We start from the raw sequence: 21,063 nt of genomic DNA on the forward strand, positions 1-21,063 counted from the left end.
CGTATCTTTCAAGTAGGACCCGGATATTGCTAACATCCTTCGCCCCCAGTGAGCCAGGGTCCACTCGTGCTCCATCCCCCCATAGCCGCCCAAGAGCTGTACACGGCCTCAGAGGACTGGTTCTGCTGGAATTGCCCCTGCGGAATCTTTGGAGACCCACCACAAACTTGGACAGCAAACCGTCCTACCCTCCCTTCCCCAATCCAGCCCCGTGGGGTCGCCCACTCCGCAGGGTTTCGATTGTATCTTGTGCACACCTCTGTTTGAGCACTTTCAACATTGTAACTTAATTATTGATTCACTTCTCACTTCCTCCGTCACGCTGTGAGCTTCTTGGGTCCAGAAGGTGCTCTTCTTCCTGTCCCCAGCACCTATCATAATGCTAGCAGGAATTAAGTGCTCAGCAGGAATTTGAATGAATTGTAACCGCTGGCACTTAACACCGTTCTCCAGGGTTCCAAGACCTCGCCAAATACAATTGCCTTTTCTACGTTTCCTCCATCATCCTTTTCCACACCATCACCTCTTCCTTCTTTAAATTCTGCTTTGACTTCACTAGACTCTACACTTGCCTGGTTCTCCTACCTCCTTGAACCTTTTCTAGCTCCCTACTTTACTGACTCTTCTTTCTCCTCCCACAACCTTAAATGCGGGTTGTCCCCAAAGCCCAGCAGCCTATGGCCTTCCTCTTTTCTAGCTTCAGATATGAGTTATCTGCAGACAATCGGATAATCTCTTCCCCTAAACACCAGCATATATTTCCAATTTCTTGATAGCAGTTTCAGTTGTGGGATATACCACTAGCATCTCAAATGTGATTTGTTTAAAACAGAACGTATCACATTTACCCATATTAACTCCTCTTCTCATCCTCGGTGTTTCTGTAAATGCCTACATCCTTCTAAGCTGAAGATTCTTGGCTATCCTTGGCTTCTCTCCTTGAAACCTCCTCTCACTGACCTTAAATCCTGTTTGTTTGTTTTGTTTTGTTGCCGTCTTTGATCTTTCACTCCTTCTTTCCAAATCAAGCAAAACCCCAGTAGTTATTGACCTATGAAATTTACAGTCAATCTGCTGACTGCCCTACTCTGGACACAACAGTTTGTCTATTTTCATTTAAAAATCACCCAGAGATAAACACAAAATTCCTTTGGCCTCCAGACGTGCCACTGCATCAATTCTAAACCCTCCATAATCTCCTAATCCATCTATACTACTCATACTTATCCTCAATTTCTCGTCTGTATGGCCAGGACACTCAAGATGGCTATTGCTCTCTGCACAGACCCTGCCACAAATCCCTACTTCACTCACATGACTATCCAATCCTCTTAAGTATAGGGTTAATTAGCCCCGGTAACTGATGAGCCCCACCTGACGTCAACTCCCCCCCACCCCCGTCAATGGTAGCCTCCTTCTCCCCCCAAGTATCAAAGATTGCTGCTGTGTTCTGTCTGCTGCTCTCGGTGGGGTGTCACTCCAGGACCTTTTGCTTCAGACCTCCTATCCAATAATCCCTTGATGTCTCTGTTGCTGTTTCCAGGCTCTTTCTTCTCTTTGGAGCTGGGCCTGTGGGGTGCAGCCCAACATCATCCCAGGTGTTACCTGCCTAAACCACACTCATTCCTCCTCATAATGGAGTTAATGTTTTCTCTGCTCAGTATTCCTCTTTTCCGCATCCCACACATTTGATCTCAAGTGTCTACATGACTTCCCCATCCCCACGCCCTGACTTCAGCTGACTGGTCCAGTGGTAGAAACCTGGTCAGTACTGGGCCAATTGGTTATTCCCAGGGACTTTCTGAACTAAAACTGGAAAAGAAAGCTTTTAACCCCTGGTGGTTCCGGTGGAGCTCCTGAGCAGCCTGCTGATATTGTGAAGAAAATTGGTTTATGGAAAGAGAAAATAAAATCAAGGTGCTAAGAGAGACAGAAATGGAAGGATAAAAGAAGATCCAGTCAGCACTTATATTGCTAGTTCTAGTTCCTGAGGCCCAGCTGCATGGTTGTTTAGTCTTTTCCTTAACTTCTAAGCACCAATACATTTTTTTACCTAAATTTATCTGAGTTGGGTTTCTATCACTTGCAGCCAATAGGTCTTAATTGATACATATGAATCCACCTATTAAGAACACACCTTAAATTCCATGTTCTCCTTAAAAACTTGCCCTAATGCCTCCATCTCAAAATGATTGCTCTCCTTCTAACATCCTATAATATTTATTCTTTATGCTGTAACACTGGCAATTACTTGTGTTCAAGTGAAAACTAGATCACAAACATGACTAAACTGCTTTTTCATTGTTTTATGTATACAAGACTTTTCAACAGAGAGTAAAACCCTTGAAGGTAGTGATTTTTGTCATATACTTTAAAATATATACGACAGTAACCTGCACAAATTTAGACAGAATGGGCACTGCCTCAAGAGGCCAAACAAAAGACAAATTTCATGAAAACCTTTTAGAAGGGCTGTAGTGACACAGTCAAGCAAAGAATATTGTAATAGGGCAAGAGGCAAATATGATTCAGCAATTTCACCTCTTGATGGAGTCCTTTCAGAGTTTAAGGAGGCAAAGGAAATAAATGATTTCAGAAAAGGAGATTACCTGGTGGGAGTTTGATGTCATCTGTAACCCCACAGATCCAGGGTTAGTTCCCTGCTTTGCTAATCCAGGAACTCTGTTTACTCAGAGGATTACTTCATGACAAGCAACTTCATAGGAGGAGAAATGACAAACCAGAATGTCCATTTATTAATTGACAACAGAAAATGGGTCTGATTTGAGACCCAAGACCATCTACCCAGGACAGTCCCTCCTGGTGGGGAAACCCACCCTCTAGGCCAGACATAGACCAGTGGGTGAGGAGGGTCACATAATTAGAAAGAGCTGGCAGTGCTCAAGCAAACTGTCCTTTAAACAACAGGTATTGTCTATTCTTCCTTTGGGGATATTTCTATCTGCTGTGCTGAGACCAGACATTTTATGACGCCACTTTAATCAGTATATAAACACAGACATGTTCTTTTTCTGTGGCTCTTGTCTTAGTTGACTCCAGGTAGGTAAACCCCAATCCATCCCCCACCAATATATGAGCAGCGACAATCCCTTCAGACTGAGGTGATTTTATCCTCCTTTACAATTACAATCACCATCCAGGTGGCTCTATCACTGTCCCTTCCTGACTTGGATTTGGGAAAGATCCGCTGTGTCTGCCACAGCATTACATACATATCTCCTCAACCTGAATTGCTTTTGCTTAAACCTAGGAGAAAATTTATTTTTCACTTGCCAGGGTGCAAGATTTGGACAGACTTAATAGCTTCAGTTTCTGATTGACATTTCCTAACTGGCAGTTGTTTTCTGGAGTTGAGCCCTAAGGGGGAAACTACTCATTGTTTCCTGATATTTGTTCTTCCTTTGTTTCAATGTAATAGAATATTTAGCTGGGCCCATAAATAAAGTTTACATTTCCCATTTGCAGCTACCAATGGAAGTGGGAATGTTATGTGATAGCGGCTGAGAGCTTTCCTTAAAAAAGTTGACAGGTGTCCTCTCCATCCTTCCCCTTTGCTTTCATATTACTGCTTAGAACCTGTCATGACAGAACCCCATCCTGGACCAGGAGGATGAGGGCAAGCTCCTGCAGAAGTAGCAGAAAGCTAGAAGGAGCCTGGGACCTTGAGGACTTTGTGAATCAGAGCAGCCCAAACAGCCCTGGATCGCCTACATCTGGACTCTTAACATGAAAAAGTAAGCTTTTTTTTTTTCCTATTAACACTGCTAATTAGGGTTTATCACCCACAGGTGACTCTAATCCTAAATAATGTATCCCACTTTGTACCACTATCTGTAAGTGTACAGCTTGACCAATTTTGGGTCATGTTTCTTTTTTAGTAAAAATAACACATCCAGATAACTAATAAGGACCTACTGTGTAGCACAGGGAACTCTACTCATTACTCTGGAATGGCCTATATAGGAAAAGAATCTTAAAAAGGGTGGATATATGTATCTGTATAATAGATTCACTTTGCTGTACACCTGAAACTAACACAACATTGTAAATCAATTATACCCCAATAAAGATGAAAAAAAAACCACACACACACATACCCCCAGGGACTTCCCTGGCCATCCAGTGGTTAGGACTCCACACTTCCATTGCAGGGGGCACAGGTTCCATCCTTCGTCAGGGAACTAAGATCTCGCACAAGAGTGCGGCCAACAACAACAAACAACAACGACAACACATCCAGGTAGACCCAACAGGAAAGATAGACAAATAGGCAGGGACTTCCTAAACTCACTGAACTTTCTGTGATGATGGAAATGTCCCCTATCAATGCTGTCCAACATGGTAGACCTCAACCACATGTGGCTGTTAAATACTTGAAATGAGGAATTGAATTTTTAGTTTTATTTATTTTAATTAAGTTTAAATAGACGCATGTGGCTAGTGGCTGAGATATGGGACAGTGTGGTCCTAGAAATGGTGCAAGAACCCTGAATTACTCCTGAATGGGTCAGCATGTGAAAGCCAGAGATTAATTAACATGATATGGGAAATATATAACTCAAGTATAAATTTTGTCACAGATTAAACCATCAGAAGAGTCAGGTAATACTGGCTCGGGTGGTTTCAACCAGTAGGGCATTATTCTGCACTTTCTCTCCCCCATCCCCTAAATGTGGGCTTCCTCAAGATTTAGTACTTAAGCTTTTTTTTTTTTAATAAATTTATTTATTTTTGGCTGTGTTGGGTCCTCATTGCTGCACGTGGGCTTTCTCTAGTTGCGGCGAGTGGGGGGCTACACTTCACTGAGGTGCGCAGGCTTCTTATTGTGGTGGCGTCTCTTGTTGCAGAGCACGGGCTCTAGGTGCACAGGTTTCAGTAGTTGTGGCACATGGGCTCAGTAGTTGTGGCTTGTGGGCTCTAGAGCGCAGGCTCAGTAGTTGTGGCGCACGGGCTTAGTTGCTCCGTGGCATGTGGGATCCTCCCGGACCAGGGCTTGAAACCATGTCCCCTGCATTGGCAGGCAGGTTCTCAACCACTGTGCCACCAGGGAAGCCCAAAAAGCTAGCTATTATTGTTGAACTCTGGGACAGTGCTCAACAAGTCCACAGTCTAGCGCATGGCATGGTGTCAAATAAAAAATGGCAGCACAGAGTGAGAGGAATTATAGCAGAGGGAGTTACTAGATACAGGGTGGCCCAAAGAAGGGTGTGATGGGCCAGGCACCGAACCTAACACTTCTGAGGCAATTTCTCTTTTAATTCTGACAACATCCTATGAAGTAGGTACTAATATTATGCCTATTTCACAGGCGAGAAAACTGAATCTAACAGATGTTAAGTAACTTGCTAGTCACAGGCTTGTCAAAGCTGGTGAAGTGGTGGAACTGGGATTCAAACTATGTTTGTTGGTTCTCTCCAGGATACATGCTCATTATCCACTACTCTGTATCATATCTGCTCATCTGAGTCAGGGAGTAGTTCCTAGAGGAAACTGAGCTGAGTACTAAAGGATAAAGCACTTAACAGACAGATGAGAAGGGAAAAGGCAATCCAGGTGAGGCAGCATGCATGCCCAAATGCACGGGGTTATGAAAGAGATCATGTATCTGAAAAAAAGAGTTCTGTTTGGCAGAATGCTGACAATTTCCAGGGACTAAATTCACACACAGAGTCAAGCCTAGGGCCAGACAGTTACCATATCATGTCTCTTACATCTTACCACAATCTTACAAGACAAATGTTATTTCCCTGATACCTCTGAAGATAACGAAGCTCAGAGAGGTTAGGTGACTTGAACAAGTTCACAGAAGCAGGGAAGTGGTAGAACTGGCCTCTGAATGTAGGTCCTATATCTCTATGCACTCCTTTGGATCATAGGGTATAGTGAGGGCAGAGGGAAAAGAAGCAATAGAGCAGTTTCTCAAGTATTTTTTTCACTGTGACCCACAGTAAGAAATGTAATTTATTATGACCCGATACATACATACATATTAATATGGTGGAATTTTCCAGGGCCCACCAACATCCAGTTCTTCTATCCCTCTGGGCATATTGGAGGATTATATTTCTCTGCCTCTTGGCAATTAGGCAGTCATATGACTACTTCTGGCTAATGAATTATGAGCAGAAGTGACATTTACCAATTTCTGGCCAAAACATTTCATTTCAGGTTCAAGACCATCCAATGTTCTCTTCCCCACCACAGTGATTGTGAAAGCATGTACTGAGCTGGATGTACCACAGAACTGAAACACCCTGCATTGCTCTTTTTTTGTTTTGTTTTTTTTTGACTGCACCGCGCAGCATGTGGGATCTTAGTTCCCCAACCAGGGATTGAACCTGTGACCCCTGCAGTGGAAGCATGGAGTCCTAACCACTGGACCGCCAGGGAATTCCCCACCCTGCATTGCTAATCCAACAAGAAGAGGACAGCTGCCCTAGAGCATTTCTGAGATTCACAGTAGACTTCACATAAGTGAAAAATAAGCTTTGCTGTGTTAAGCCACAGAGATTTGGGTGTTATTTGTTACTGCAGCAAAAGCTATCCTATCCTCACTTATGTAATATATAAATGAAACGTAATACTTGATTAATCTAAGTAATACACTCTCATAGTTTCAATTCTATATATTACACTTCTTTAAATGTTACATGTGACCCACTAAATTGATTTCATGACTTACAAACAGGTCACCACTCATAGTATGAAAAACATTTTTGAAGAGTGGTCTGGGCCAGACAGCATCACAAATCATATTTCACACCAAGCCCAAGAGTTTGAACTCTATCCTGTAGACAAAGGGGTGCTCATTGAAAGGAGAAATACAAATAAGATATGACTTTTAAAAATGTTCTCTAAGAACAAGTCATAATGGCTTTAAGAGATGGATGATGGTGTAGAGGCTGAGGAAAAGGTACGGAGACTAACGTTAACGTAAATCAGGGCGGTAGCAGTGGGCATGGATGAAGAAGACAGTGAGATGTACTAAGGAGGTAGAGTCAGAAGGCTTAGGAAGTGTTTGAGGGAGGTATGAGGAAAGATACCAGGAAGCAGTTTTGGATAACTGGGTGGACAGTGACCCCATCAATTAGTAGAGTGAGTAAAAGAGGAGGAACAGGTTTATAGATAAGGATAAGGAGGGTAGTTTACACACGTTAATCCGAGGCACTTGTGGGTCATCTGGTAGGGGGTGTGCAGTAAGCCTGTTGAAATATATGGAGACCTGGAGATCAGAATCAGCTGATTATACAGTCTTGGGAATTATATTAGCAGAGTGGAGTTCAAGCCTAAGTGAATACCCATTCATTCATTTGTTCATTTGTTTAGTATATTGTTTGAGTGCTAATATGTGCCAGACATCATGCTGGGCAATGGGCCAGATACAACAGAGTTTGCAGGTCGACAAGAGAAAAGGGCCTAAAATGGAAAACCAACACTTAAGGGACGAAGCCTGAGAAAGAGTGGTCAGAGAAGCAAGAGTAGAACCTAGACAAAGTGGCATCACATAAGCCAAGGGAGTCAAGAGAGGAGTCATCAATAGTGTCAAATGATGCAGAGAAGTCAGACAAGGTAAGAACCTAGAAGGAACAATGGATTTGGTAGTATTTAATGATGTGGGCATGGGGAGCAATTTATTTCCCAGGATCAGGGCTAAAGAATAGACAGAAGGGGACTTCCCTGGCGGTCCAGTGGTTAAGACTCTGATCTTCCAACAAAGGCGGCAGGGGTTTGATCCCTTGTCGGGGAACTAAGATCCTGCATGCCACACGGAGCGGCCTATATAAATAAATAAATAAATAGTCATCCCTGTAAATTTATTTTTTAAAAAAAGAATAGATGGAAGATGAGAGCATTCGACTATGACTGTGGCCTATATTTTCAGAAGCATGGCTCTTATAGTGAGTCTCTGTTATTGATTGCTAAGCAGCATTTTCTCTCCTTCCAGTACTTTGTCCCCAAATATTGTTTGGAAAACCACTCCTCCTCCATTCTCAGCCACATGATTTGGGTGGGATTAACTCCAAATCCGGCTCCAAGGGTTGCCCTAACTGGCTCAATCCAATCAGCACAGCCCGACCCTTGGTCCCAGGGATTGGTTCAGAAATTGACAACTAATCCAGTCAGTGCCAAGGAGTACTGTGGCCTTCTAGGAAGAAACAGCTTCCTCTCTATTCCCTGGAGGTTCCTCAGTGAGATCCTCTATCTTTCCCTGGGTAAGGTGGTGGGAGGATTTGAGCTATTTTGCAGCCATGAGGAGAGAACTTAAAACTGCCAGGGGTGAATGGGATGGGACACCAAGGATTAAAGTAGAGCGAAGAACACAAAGGGACTAGGCTCCTTCAGACATCATTTGAGCTACTGCATCAAGTGTTGCTTAAAGCCAGACATGCTTCTGGACTTTTCAGTCACATGTGCCAATAGATGCTTTTGTTTAAGCCAATGTGTGTTGAGTTTTCTGTCACTTGCAGCCAAAAGCATCCTAAGTGATGGGGTTGTGAGAAAGAAAATAGAACATAATTATAACTAGAGGAGACACAAGGTCAAAGAATTTTTACTTTTCAGACAAAAAGAGATGTGTTAAAAGGAAGGATCCAGCAGAAAAAGAGAGCTTGAAGACAAAGGAAAGGGCAATAATAAATAGAATAATGGTTCAGAGAAATAGAAGTAGCAGAATATAAGGCATAGGAGGAGATTTAGACAGAAGGGAATGCCCACCAGTACCTGGGACAAACTAGGCACTCAATATTTGTCAAGTGAGGATGTTAATCATTTGGAATCTTCCAAAAACTCCTACATATTGACGGACAACTTGTTTATATAAGTCTGCATTTTCTGCATTTAAATCTTCCTGAGTCATTGTCAGAGGGTCACTCTAACTTCAGCACATGATAATATGCATGTGCTGCTTATTTCAGGAAATATCAGGGATAAAAATAGTCCCTGATCCTGAACCCCTAATGTAATTTTTGGGCTTCCCTGTGTCGAGACCAGTGTTTTTCAAAATGAGACCATCCCGGGACTTTCCTGGTGGTCCAGTGACTAAGACTCCACGCTCCCAATGCAGGGGGCCCAGGTTCGATCCCTGGCAGGGAACTAGCTCGCACATGCTGCAACTAAAGATCCCGTGTGCCTCAACAAAGGTCCCGCATGCTGCAACTAAGACCCAGTGCAGCCAAATAAATAAATAAACAAACAAATAAATAAAATGAGACCATCCCATACTCTTGAGGAAATCACCATGGGTATCTGTTAAAAGTGCAAATTCCTTGGTCTCACCTACTGAAACAGACGCTGCATTTTAATAAGCTCCTAGTTACTTCTCAGTAAAGTTCAAGAACTGCTGTACTACATTGGAAGCAGGGATGGTGTCTTGTTCACCTTTGTTTCCTCAGAACCTGGTTCAGTGCCTGGCACAGAGCAGGTGCTCAATTGAATGTTTTTTGCTGTTGTTTTTGTTTCTGTTTCTGTTTTTAACTGAGCAGCTTCGGGATCTTAGTTCCCTGACCAGAAATTTAACCCACACCCCCTGCAGTGGAAGTGCAGAGTCCCAAACACTGGACTGCCAGCGAAGTCCCTTATAAAAGTAATTTTAAAGATATAAGGTTATCCCTGTGGCCGCATCTCTTTCACTTCCTGGCATTCTGACGTGCTTTTCTTGAGTGCTTTTTTGAGTACAGAGGCCACTTCAGGGTATGTGTGTATGAAGTGCACACAGCATCTGTTATGTGTGCTGAGGTAGGAAAAGGTTATGAACCATGGAGCTATACTGAGAGAGGCCAGAGAGAGGGCTGACTTTCAACATCTTAAAATCAATTCTCACTCACCAGGAGGGAACAATTAAATACAAAAAAACCCAGGTTTCCCATTTAATAAGTGTTCAACATGTACAGCATATACAACTTAGTCATGGAGCTCAGGCCTATGGGGATAGACATTACCTTGTAGTTACACGCAGCATTTTCTCAGACTCCTTTGTGCCACCTTGGCCTGGCAGTCAAGCCAGTCTAACGCTACTGGGAGAGGTCACGTTACAAGATAATACATGTTGCCCAATCCTGTTTTTGGGGTGTGTTTACATGTGCTCCCCCAAAGGTCTGGAACAATACACACCAAACTGGTCTTAAGAGTTAAGGAGAGGGGGCTTCCCTGGTGGCGCAGTGGTTAAGAATCTGCCTGCCAATGCAGGGGACAGGGGTTCGATCCCTGGTCCGGGAAGATATCACATACCACCGAGCAACTAAGGCCGTGCGCCACAACCACTGAGCCTGCACTCTAGAGCCCGTGAGCCACAACTACTGAAGCCCACGTGCCTAGAGCCCGTGCTTTGCAACAAGAGAAGCCACCGCAATGAGAAGCCTGCGCACTGCCATGAAGAGTAGCCCCCGCTCGCCGCAACTAGAGTAAAGCCTGTGAGCAGCAACGAAGACCGAACACAGCCAAAAATAAATAAATAAATAAATATTTTGAAAAAAAGAGTTAAGGAGAGGGACTTCCCTGGTGGTCCAGTGGCTAAGAATCTGCCTTCCAATGCAGGGGACGGAGGTTCGATCCCCGGTCAGGGAACTAAGATCCCACATGCTGTGGGGCAACTAAGCCTCACACCACAACTACTGAGCCCATGTGCTCTGGAGCCCATTCACCACAACTAGAGAGAAGCCCACGCACCACAACTAAGACCCAACACAGGCAAATCAATCAATCAACATTAAAATAAAAAAGAGTTAAGGAGAGAAGGAGAATGAGAATGAGGGCTACCTTTTTACTTTATACACCTCGGTATTTGGATTTCTTATTTACAACGGGCATATATTAATTTTGCACTTGAAAAATAAATTCAAAATATCTGAGAGTGACTGAAACACGCCCCACATTCCCCCCAACTAATTAAATTACACTTTACTCAAAGGATTAACTTAGAAATGTGTGTCACTCGGTGTTGCAAAAACAGTGTTTGAATGAATAAAGAGCCTCGAGGAGACACTGAAAGAAACCGTGGCTTTAAGCTCTGTCCTCAACACACCAGGGGTTTGCCTTCTTCCTTTCCTTTTGATTTCATCTATTCCTCTTTTTTTCCCTTCTCCCTTTCTCCCTTCTTCTCCTCCTTCTTCCTCTTCCAAAAAAAAAATAGCACCTGCATGAGAGCAGTCAGTAGGAAAATATGATTCTATTCACACATTGGGGCATTAGGGCATGATTTGGGGCTGAAAGAGAAAGTCATCCAGTCTAAGGCAAAGTAAGAAAAACAGGGAGAAAGAGGAAGGGCCATGCATGAAAAGCAAGGTGTTATGCTGAGGGAACACAGCTCAGAGTCCCCAGGCTGTCATCTCTCCTCTCTCCTTGAAGTCTGGCTGCTCAGTTCATCATTGAAAAGTGCTCAGGCTCTGGTGAACCAGTCCCTGCTAACCAAAGACAGAGAGAATGATTTATAAGATTGATCAACAGTTTATTATGAAAAGTATATTTGTCAAGAATATTTGTTTCAGCCAAATATACTTGAAAAGTATATTTGTCAAGAATATTTGTGTCTAAAAAGGAAAAGCCTTTTTAGATTAGGGGGCTGCTTGGAGTTCAGGGGCTTCAGAGCAGATGGATATGGAGGGTGTTAAGTGATATTTTCTCCAAACTGGGGAAATCTGGAATGTCACCCACTCTTGGACTCCCAGGAGAGTATGACGAGGCTGATGGACAGGGCATGCTAGCTGCTCAAGGCTCCTCCAGCCTACAGCACTGGAGACGTATTAGAAGACTCTCCTTTCCCTATCCCGCCTCTGGTTACTGTGTTTCTCCCTTCTTGCCCCGTCTTGACCACCTTTACTATCTTGCTCCTCCATATGTTTTACACTAAAATTATTTCCAGTGTGCTGGTCCCTTACTGCTTTGAGTAAACAAGCTGTAGGTGCTTGTCTACCAGACCAGGGAGAGGCACCAAATTACTGACGATGGTTAAGAGTGCTACTCTGGGGCTTCCCTGGTGGCACGGTGGTTAAGAATCTGCCTGCCAATGCAGGAGACATGGGTTCGAGCCCTGGTCCGGGAAGATCCCACATGCCGTGGAGCAACTAAGCCCATGTGCCACAACTACTGAAGCCCGCGTGCCTAGAGCCCGTGCTCCCAACAAGAGAAGCCACCACAATGAGAAGCCTGCACACCACAACGAAGAGCAGCCCCTGCTCACCGCAACTAGAGAAAAGCCCACGCGCATCAACGAAGACCCAACGCAGCCAAATATAAAATAAAAATAAAATAATTTTTTTAAAAAAAGAGTGCCACTCTGGGGTCAGACTGGCTCCATTATTTACCAACTATGTGACCTTGAGAAGCTCTCTGTGCCTCAGTTTCTGGATGGACACAGAGATATATCCTCCAGGAAAGAGGGATTTGCTGGCCCAAATGATGGCCTTTAGCTTTCAGATACTTCAGTATCTAGCTAAGCTGCAGAGAGACCCTTTCCCCAAGGTCATGGCCTTCCCATCTAATGAATACATCTAATGAATAATAGAGGAAGGGCATTATAAGTCTGGCCATTTCTGTCCCCAATGTGGGACATCCTCACCATCTATTTTAGCTTCAGAGTGCCTACATGATCAGTTCATATTGTTGTCAGGTATGCACCACAGTTCAATTTCTCCCCCTTTTCCTCCCTTCCATGGTTGTCAATCCCAGGAACACTCCCTAATAAACACTCTGTACACTAAACTGGGTCTCAGAGTCTGCCTCTTGGAGAACCCAAACTGCAACAGTTGGTGCTAGGAGAGGTCTGAAAAAGCAGGCAAAAAATTATGTTCAGAAGCTGGGTCACTCACCACACAGCTGGAAATGAAGATCTGATGGTCCAGTTGTTGAACATTTCATCGATGATGAATGGAGATAGTATGATGATAGAAGGGATGTATCAGGCATTTAAAAAATATGTGGCAGAGGGTTCACATCAGCTTCACACCCAGCCTGCCAAAACGAACCAAAAAGCTGCTCCAGGTTCCAGAAGCACCTTCCTCCCAGGGCTCCAGGGAGTTTGCCAACTGAGGCTGCCTCTCCTCCAATCTCCCCACCTGGCACTGCCGCGATTCAGAAGAAACAGGGATGCTTTTGGCTGCCCTGCCAGGCGCACACTGGCTGGAGGCTATCTGTATCTGCCCACATCTACCTGGGCAGAGCTTTTAAAGGTGCCAGAGCCTCCCCATAGTCCACTCTAGGCAGGGTCTCCCCCCACCTTCCCATAGTGCACATCTGAAGGTGCCCACACTTGGTGAGGGGCTGGAGGGGGGAGGGGGGAGGGGGGACCATCTGAACAGCAGCTGCCCACCCCCGAGTGCCTCTGTGTGGTCCGGCCCAGTGGCAACCCTGACCACCACCTGAGCACAGGTGCCCTCTTGGGACCACCCCCCTTATCTTTGTTTCTGTAAGAATAAACAAAAGCATTTAAATGTTTTACCTTCTTTTATGCATACAGACTCCAAAAACAAAAAGCAACACAAATTTTTATTTTTTGACTTAAAAGGTATAATGAAAAATTATGGGGAGAGTATTCATTATGGCAGGTGTCTATCTGTAAGAAAATATGTGTATATCTATATGTCATATATCTTGTTAGCAGGTTTATTTTTTGAATGAAAGGTAACAAAGAAATCGATCTGAAATATGTACCACGAGAAGTCCCATGTCCCGTCAAACTTGTCAGTATTTTATAAATAAACTTTTCTTTGGAAAAAAAATATGTGGGGGGGGGGGCATCAACATCCATTCATGATAAAAACTCTTACCAAAGTGGGTATTGAGGGAATATATCTCAACATAATAAAAGCTGTTTATGACAAACACACAGCCAACATAATATTCAATAGTGAAAAGCTGAAAGGCTTCTCACCAAAATCTGAAACAAGACAAGGATGCCCACTCTCATTACTTCTTTTCAGCATAGTATTGGAAGTCCTAGCCACAGCAATCAGACAAGAAAAAGAAATAAAATGTATCTAAATTGGAAAGGAAGAGGTAAAATTATATGCAGATGACATGATACTATATATAGAAAACCCTAAAGACTCCACACAAAAACTACTAGAACTGATAAACAAATCCAGCAAGGTAGTAAGATACAAGATTAACATCCTGAAATCCATTGCATTCCTTTACACTAACAATGAAATATCAGAAAGGGAAAGTAAGAAAAAAAAAAATCCCTTTTAAAATTGCATCAAAAGGGACTTCCCTGGTGGCACAGTGGTTAAGAATCCCCCTGCCAATGCAGGGGACATGGGTTCAATTCCCTGGTCTGGGAAGATCCCACATGCCATGGAGCAACTAAGCCCGTGTGCCACAACTACTGAGCCTGTGCTCTAGAGCCCATGAGCCACAACTACTGAGCCTCCATGCCACAACTACTGAAGCCCGTGTGCCTCGAGCCCATGCTCCACAACAAGAGAAGCCACCGCAGTGAGAAGCCCGTGCACCACAATGAAGAGTAGCCCCTGCTCGACACAACTAGAGGAAGCCTGCGTGCAGCAATGAAGACCCAATGTAGCCAAAAATAAATACATAGAGAAATGCAAATCAAAACTACAGTGAGGTATCACCTCTCACCGGTTAGAATGGCCATCATTAAAAAGTCTACAAATAATGGGGAATTCCCTTGCAGACTAGTGGTTGGGACTCGGTGCTCTCACTTCCGGGCCCCAGGTTCAAACCCTCGTCAGTGAACTAAGATTCTGCAAGCTGCGTGGCACAGCAAAAAAAAAAAAAAATTAAAAATTAAAAAAAATAACAGGGCTTCCCTGGTGGCGCAGTGGTTAGTAATCCGCCTGCCAATGCAGGAGACACAGGTTTGAGCCCTGGTCCAGGAGGATCCCACATGCTGTGGAGCAGCTAAACCCATGAGCCACAACTGCTGAGCCTGCACTCTAGAGCCCACGAGCCACAACTGCTGAGCCCTCATGCTGCAACTACTGAGGCCCGTGTGCCTAGAGCCCGTGCTCCGAAACACGAGAAGCCACTGCAATGGAAAGCCTGTGCACTGCAACGAAGAGTAGCCCCCACTCGCTGCAACTAGAGAAAGCCCACACACAGTAACAAAGACCCAACGCAGCCAAATATATATATATATTTTAAAAAATAACAAATAACAAATGCTGGAGAGGGGGGCAGAGAAAAGGGAACCCTCCTACACTGCTGGTGAGAATGTAAGTTGGTGCAACCACTATGAAGAACAGTCTGGAGGTTCCTCAACAAACTAAAAATATTGCCATATGATCCAGCAATCCCAATCCTGGGCATATATCTGGACAAAACTCTAATTTGAAAAGATACATGCACCCCTATGTTCACAGCAGCACTATTCACAATAGCCAAGACATGGAAACAACTTAAATGTCCATCAACAGATGAATGGATAAAGAAGATGTGGTATATGAATACAATGGAATATTACTCAGCCATAAAAAAGAATGAAATAATGCCATTTGCAGCAACATGGACCTAGAGATTATCACAGTAAGTGAAGTAAGTTTGAAAGAGAAAGACAAATACCATATGATATCACTTATATGTGGAATCTAAAATATGATACAATTGAACTTATTTACAAAACAGAAATAGACTCACAGACATAGAAAACAAACTTATGGTTACCAAAGAGGAAAGGGGGTGGGGGAGGGATAAATTAAGAGTTTGGGAGTAGCAGACACAAACTACTATATATCAAATAGATAAACAAGGTCCTACTGTATGGCACAGGGAACTATATTCAATATCCTTAATAAACTATAATGGAAAACAATATGAAAAAATATATAAAACTCAATCAGTTTGCTATATACCAGAAACTAACACAACATTATAAGTCAACTATATTTCAAAAAATATAAATGGGAGGCATAATAATTATAAGGATAGTGAAATTGGGTTCTGTTACTGAAAGCCAAGTGTGAAAGCCAGAGGGCCTCCTTAACAGTATATGAAGAGGTCTTCAACACCTGCAGTGGGATGGCAGGGAAAGCTGAGGTCCCAGATAATCATCAGAATAGTTTAAGCTCCAGTAAGGTTAAACTCCCAAGCAATGCAGGTCAGCTAAGGGCCCTAGTTAGGAAATAATGAGATCATGACACATGGAATGGGGATATCTGATTGATGCTCCTGAAGATCTTGAATTTCCAGATTCTCCTGAACCCTCCGAACCTAAAGAAATGGCCCACCATCCCACACTTTCCTCTTTCTTGTAGACAGTACAGAAGCCTGTACCCTGTAAGACTGCATGTACCCTCCTCGAAGTCTGCCTGTATCTCCCTCCTGGATACTCGGCCAATAACCAGGGTTAAAGCACCATATAACCTAGTAGAGGACATATTGGGACTGCTAAAGGAGGAAAGGGACTATACCCAAAGGAGCTGCAAGAACTAGCCAAGCATGTACGGGCAGGAACTGGGAGAGAAGCAAGGGACTGGATTCTGAGGGCGCTTGATCAGGCGACCAGGTTGTAAAATTGGGTTAGGGAGAGTTTATTGATTTGGGAGCACTCTCCTAAGATACAGAATTTATCACTCTGCCAAGGACCCCAGGAAATGGTACAAATTTGTTACTAGAATGGCTCTTAGAAGCACAGAAAACTTTACAGCCCACGTGAGGTAAAAAATGCCAGAGTTGCTAAGACAGATGGTGTAGGAGATTTTAAAAACTCAGAGAAGTCAGCATGAGGTGGATGTACTATACAAGGTCAGAAATCCCACAGACTGATTATTTTCTGTGGGAAGACCAAAGAGGATACTGCATTCACCAAGGCCATAAGGAATATGACGGTAAGAGGTGCACCAGCATCACTAAAAGTTCAGTGGTGGTTTTCCTATTTGGGCCAGGACTGAGTATGAGAGGCTGTTAGAAAACTGGGCTAACTAACAGCAAGGGGGCAATAGGGTCTTGAAACAAGAGGCCAGGTGGCAACACTTAACTGCCAGAAGCCAGGTAGATGCAATTATTATAATGAGTGGAAAGGTCAGAATGACAGCCACAGAAGCCTGAGCCTCAGAGAATTATGGAGATGTTTAAAGAGCAAAACAGATAGGCAGACAACAAGGGTACTCCTCAATTTTCAATCAGAAGAAATTAAGGTTGGGTGATCAGGGGGCTGAGGGCAGTTGCCCCAATGGAAAGTGATCATCCTTTGCCCACTTTCAGATCTGGGTCAATTTTCAGACCCTGAATTCATTAAGAGATGGTCAGGTCACCAAAAGGAGGACCCTGCAACACCATGGCAAATACACACAGTAATGATTTCCGCATCCTTCTCTCAAAGTTCACATACATATGTGTATTACTATTTCCAAATATATTTTTAGATATAGTTGTAAGGAACAGAATACAAGTTCATTTAAAATGGTTAATGAGGGCTTCCCTGGTAGCGCAGTGGCTGAGAATCTGCCTGCCAATGCGGGGGACACGGGTTCGAGCCCTGGCTGGGAGGGTCCCACATGCCGCGGAGCAGCTGGGCCCGTGAGCCACAACTGCTGAGCCTGTGCGTCTGGAGTCTGTGCTCTGCAACGGGAGAGGCCGCGATGGTGAGAGGCCTGCGCACCGCGATGAAGAGTGGCCCCCGCTCGCCGCAGCTGGAGAAAGCCCTCGCACAGAAACGAAGACCCAACACAGCCAAAAATAAATAAATAAATAAATAAATAAATTTTAAAAAAAGAAAAAAAAAAACTGGTATCAAAAATAGTTCCAAGTTAATAATAAAAAAAATAAGTCCTTAAATTTGTGTATAGAGCCTTACCATTCACAAAACACTTATAAAAAAACAAACAAACAAAAAAAAAACACAAAAAAAAAATAAAATAAAATGGTTAATGAATACATAGTAATTTTTTTGGCATATAAACAACAGAAATTTATTTCTCATAGTTTTGAAGGCTGGAAGTCTAAGATCAGGTTGCCAGCATGTTTGGGTTCTGGTGAAGACCCTCTTTGGGTGCAGACTGCTATCTTTTTGCAGTGTCCTCACATGGCAGAAGTGGTGAGAAAGCTCTCTGGGGTCTCTTTGATAGGGCACTAATCTCATTAATGAGGGTTCCACCCTTATAACCTAATCACTTCCCAAAGGCCCCACCTCTTAACACCATCACATTGGGGATTAGGAATGCATAGTAATTTTTGTCATTTTCCATTTTCTCAAAAACAACAGATGTTAAAAATATCTCTTTTGTCCTTTGAGGTGGTCTGCATGAAAAGGGATCCTCACAGCACTTTAAATGTGCATGCCTTTTGCAGTGTGTATGTGTGAATAAATGTAATCTCTTGAGAGCAGGGATCTTGTCTTGGTGACTTATTCATCTTATTCAGCATCTAGCTCAGTGCCTGAGCTCAGGCATATAGTAGGTGCTTGATAAATACATGTTGAACAAATATATACACATGCAAACAATTTTGTTTGTTTTGATAAAGAGTGGATGGATATCTTGGGATGGGAGAATTTTACATAGTTTTTTTTATTCCTTTATGTTCTGCCCTTAAATTTATTTATAATAAGTAGGAATCGTTTTTATAATTTAAAAATTATTCTATTCCCCCAAAAAACATTTTAAAATTATGAAAAATTCATACTCAGTGTAATAAGTTCACACAACACCGTGTACAAATTAAAAAATAAAAATCTCCCATCTCCAACACTCTTCCTCCAGCCCCTTCCCACTCTACTGTAATCTGCCTCTCCAATTGTAACAATGATACCTGACATTTACTGAGTGCTTACTCTTTACCAGGAAGTATTCTAAGCACTTTTTTTACCTGTGTTAACTAATTTATACCTTATTATAACCCAAAGAGGCAGATATTATCATTATCCTCATTTTACAAGGGGAAACTTTCACAGGTTGGGTTCCTTGGGAAGCCAACTCAAGAGGAAATTTAGAGTACAGAATGTTAATTCATTCATTTCAGTTTAGTCTCAGTATGGACTAACTCTAGTCCATGATGCATTAGAAGACCCCTTGCAGAAAGATCAAAATCAATAGATTTCACTCAAATAAAGAACCTATCTTTCTTCATTGCAGTCAGGGGTCACCGACTATATTATGACTTTCTTTTATTCACACATTTAGAGAGTGTCCTCAGAGAAGGGCACCAGCCTTTGGGGTAGCTAGAAGCAAGGGAGATGACCTGGTCATTTTGGGTCATCTTGGCCATGGGCTCAGTTCCAAGGGTATGCTGGGGGAGAGAAGTCTAGGGGACTTCTCTTAGGAAAAAATCTTTTGGAGTAAAGAGATAGTTGAGCCTTATTTGGGTTGTCTTCTCTACCTTAATCCTGAACCCTTTTCAAGCTAACTGGCAGCGAACTTGACATGTAGGTATGTGTTTAGTTCCAGGGATTTCTCTGTGTATGTTATATCTTCTTTTATTATTATTTTAAAGCATGCACATTTGTGATACAAATTTGCTGGAGAAAATAAAATATAGACAGTAAAGGGGAAAGGAAAAGGGAAACCAGACAGCAAGAACTCATCAGCCTGCCTCTGCCCAGTAACAGCTCAGGGAAGACTGAAGTCTAGCTCTCAAGTTCACTACCAGAAGAAAGAATTAATGGACTCCAAAAACTTTTGAGAGCAGTTTCAAATTATTATTGCTGACGCTCCCTACCTTATACTCCAAATCCCACAAAGAAATCACTTCTGAATTTGTTTTTATCAGCTGACCTCAACAGGCATAAAACTGAACTGATTTCCTGCACCCTCCAGTCTCCCCAGCCTCCTCTCCACTTGTGTTCCTTATCTCCATGAAGGACCCACCAGCTTCCTAAGCCAGAACCTGAGCATCATTTGTATTTGGAACGTCACCTTTTCCCTCTCCCAACTAATCTTCAAGTCCTGGTAATGCTACCTTCCAAATTATCCAGAATCCATCCACTTCTCTCCAATTCCACTGCTTCTTCCTTACTTGAGGGCATCATCATCTTTTGCCAAAATGCAATCAATAGCTTCTGTGGTTTCCCCGCCTTAGTCTCCCTCCTTTTTAATCCATTCGCCACACTGCAGCCAGAGTAATTTTTTAAAAACACGAATCTGATAATGCCGTTCTTCAGTTTAGAATCTTTCAATACCAAAGTTCACACTTCCTAAGAGTTTATTAGGTCTGAATCATTTGGCCGCTGGGTCCCTCCGCAGCCTCATCCCCACACACCATACCCTCTGTTCGGCCATAATGAACTTTCAGTTCCCTGAGCCCAACTTTTTCTATTATCGCTAGGTCTCTGACCAAGAGGTTCTTTGCTTGCAACACCCTTCCCGCTACTCTTTTTTTGGGTAAATCAGATGCATCCTCCACGTCCCAGCTCAGTTGTCACTCGCACAGCCCAGGTAGGAAGGCTTCACCCCACGACAGGTGCCCTCAGCGTGGTCCAGCTGATTTGTGTCTCCCAGGCGGACGGCCCTGACGGTGCCCTCGACACTCCATCAGTGTCGGACAGTTGAAAGGCTCCTTAGAGCGGACCCAGATGCTTGCCGCTCCAGCCCACGACAGGTAGGCAGCACATGAAGCTTCAGCCCCGCAGCAGAGACACACCCAAGTCTTCCAGCGGGCAGCGCCGGTTACGGAACGGCGGTTCAGAGCCCGGAACCCAACCCGGTGCCCCCGCCTCCCACGCTGCGTCGGGGGCGGGGAGGGGCGGGGCTCTGGGCGCCGGCGAACGGCGTGCGCCGAGCAGGGGGCGGGGCCAGGGGGCGGAGCGGAGCGCGCATGCGCGGTCGCCTTTGTGTGGGTCGAGCAGCGGCGGCGGCGGCGGCAGTGGCGGTCCCACTGGCAGGCGGGCAAGAGGGGAGTCCGGGCGGCGTCCGGCGTGGGAGCCGGGGGACCACGATGGTAAAGAAGCGGAAAGGCCGCGTTGTGATCGACTCAGACACGGAAGACAGCGGCAGCGACGAGAACCTGGATCAGGTGAGGGCAGGCCGCGGAGGCGCGGGCCAGCGGAGCGGGAGAGCTGAGTCCCGGCCACGGTAGTCGGGAGCCGGTCGGGCCCCGGGCCTCCTGGCTGGAGCGCCCGGCCTGCCTTGTGTCCTGAACGCCCGCTGCCGC

The 21,063-nt window shown here is 44.1% G+C and overlaps 1 protein-coding gene across 1 annotated transcript in view; it reads left to right on the forward strand.

Moving 5' to 3' along the window:
• Positions 1–20,727: 20,727 nt before the first annotated feature.
• The window catches only part of RTF1 (RTF1 homolog, Paf1/RNA polymerase II complex component), a 45,197-nt gene continuing 44,861 nt past the window's right edge, over positions 20,728–21,063 (forward strand). The window contains exon 1 of the mRNA XM_068549657.1: positions 20,728–20,925. Coding sequence (XP_068405758.1) covers positions 20,728–20,925 — 198 coding nt within the window. The remainder of the gene's footprint in view (positions 20,926–21,063) is intronic.

Source organism: Eschrichtius robustus, chromosome 1, assembly GCF_028021215.1.
Source record: "Eschrichtius robustus isolate mEscRob2 chromosome 1, mEscRob2.pri, whole genome shotgun sequence".
Taxonomy (NCBI): Eukaryota; Metazoa; Chordata; class Mammalia; order Artiodactyla; family Eschrichtiidae; genus Eschrichtius; species Eschrichtius robustus.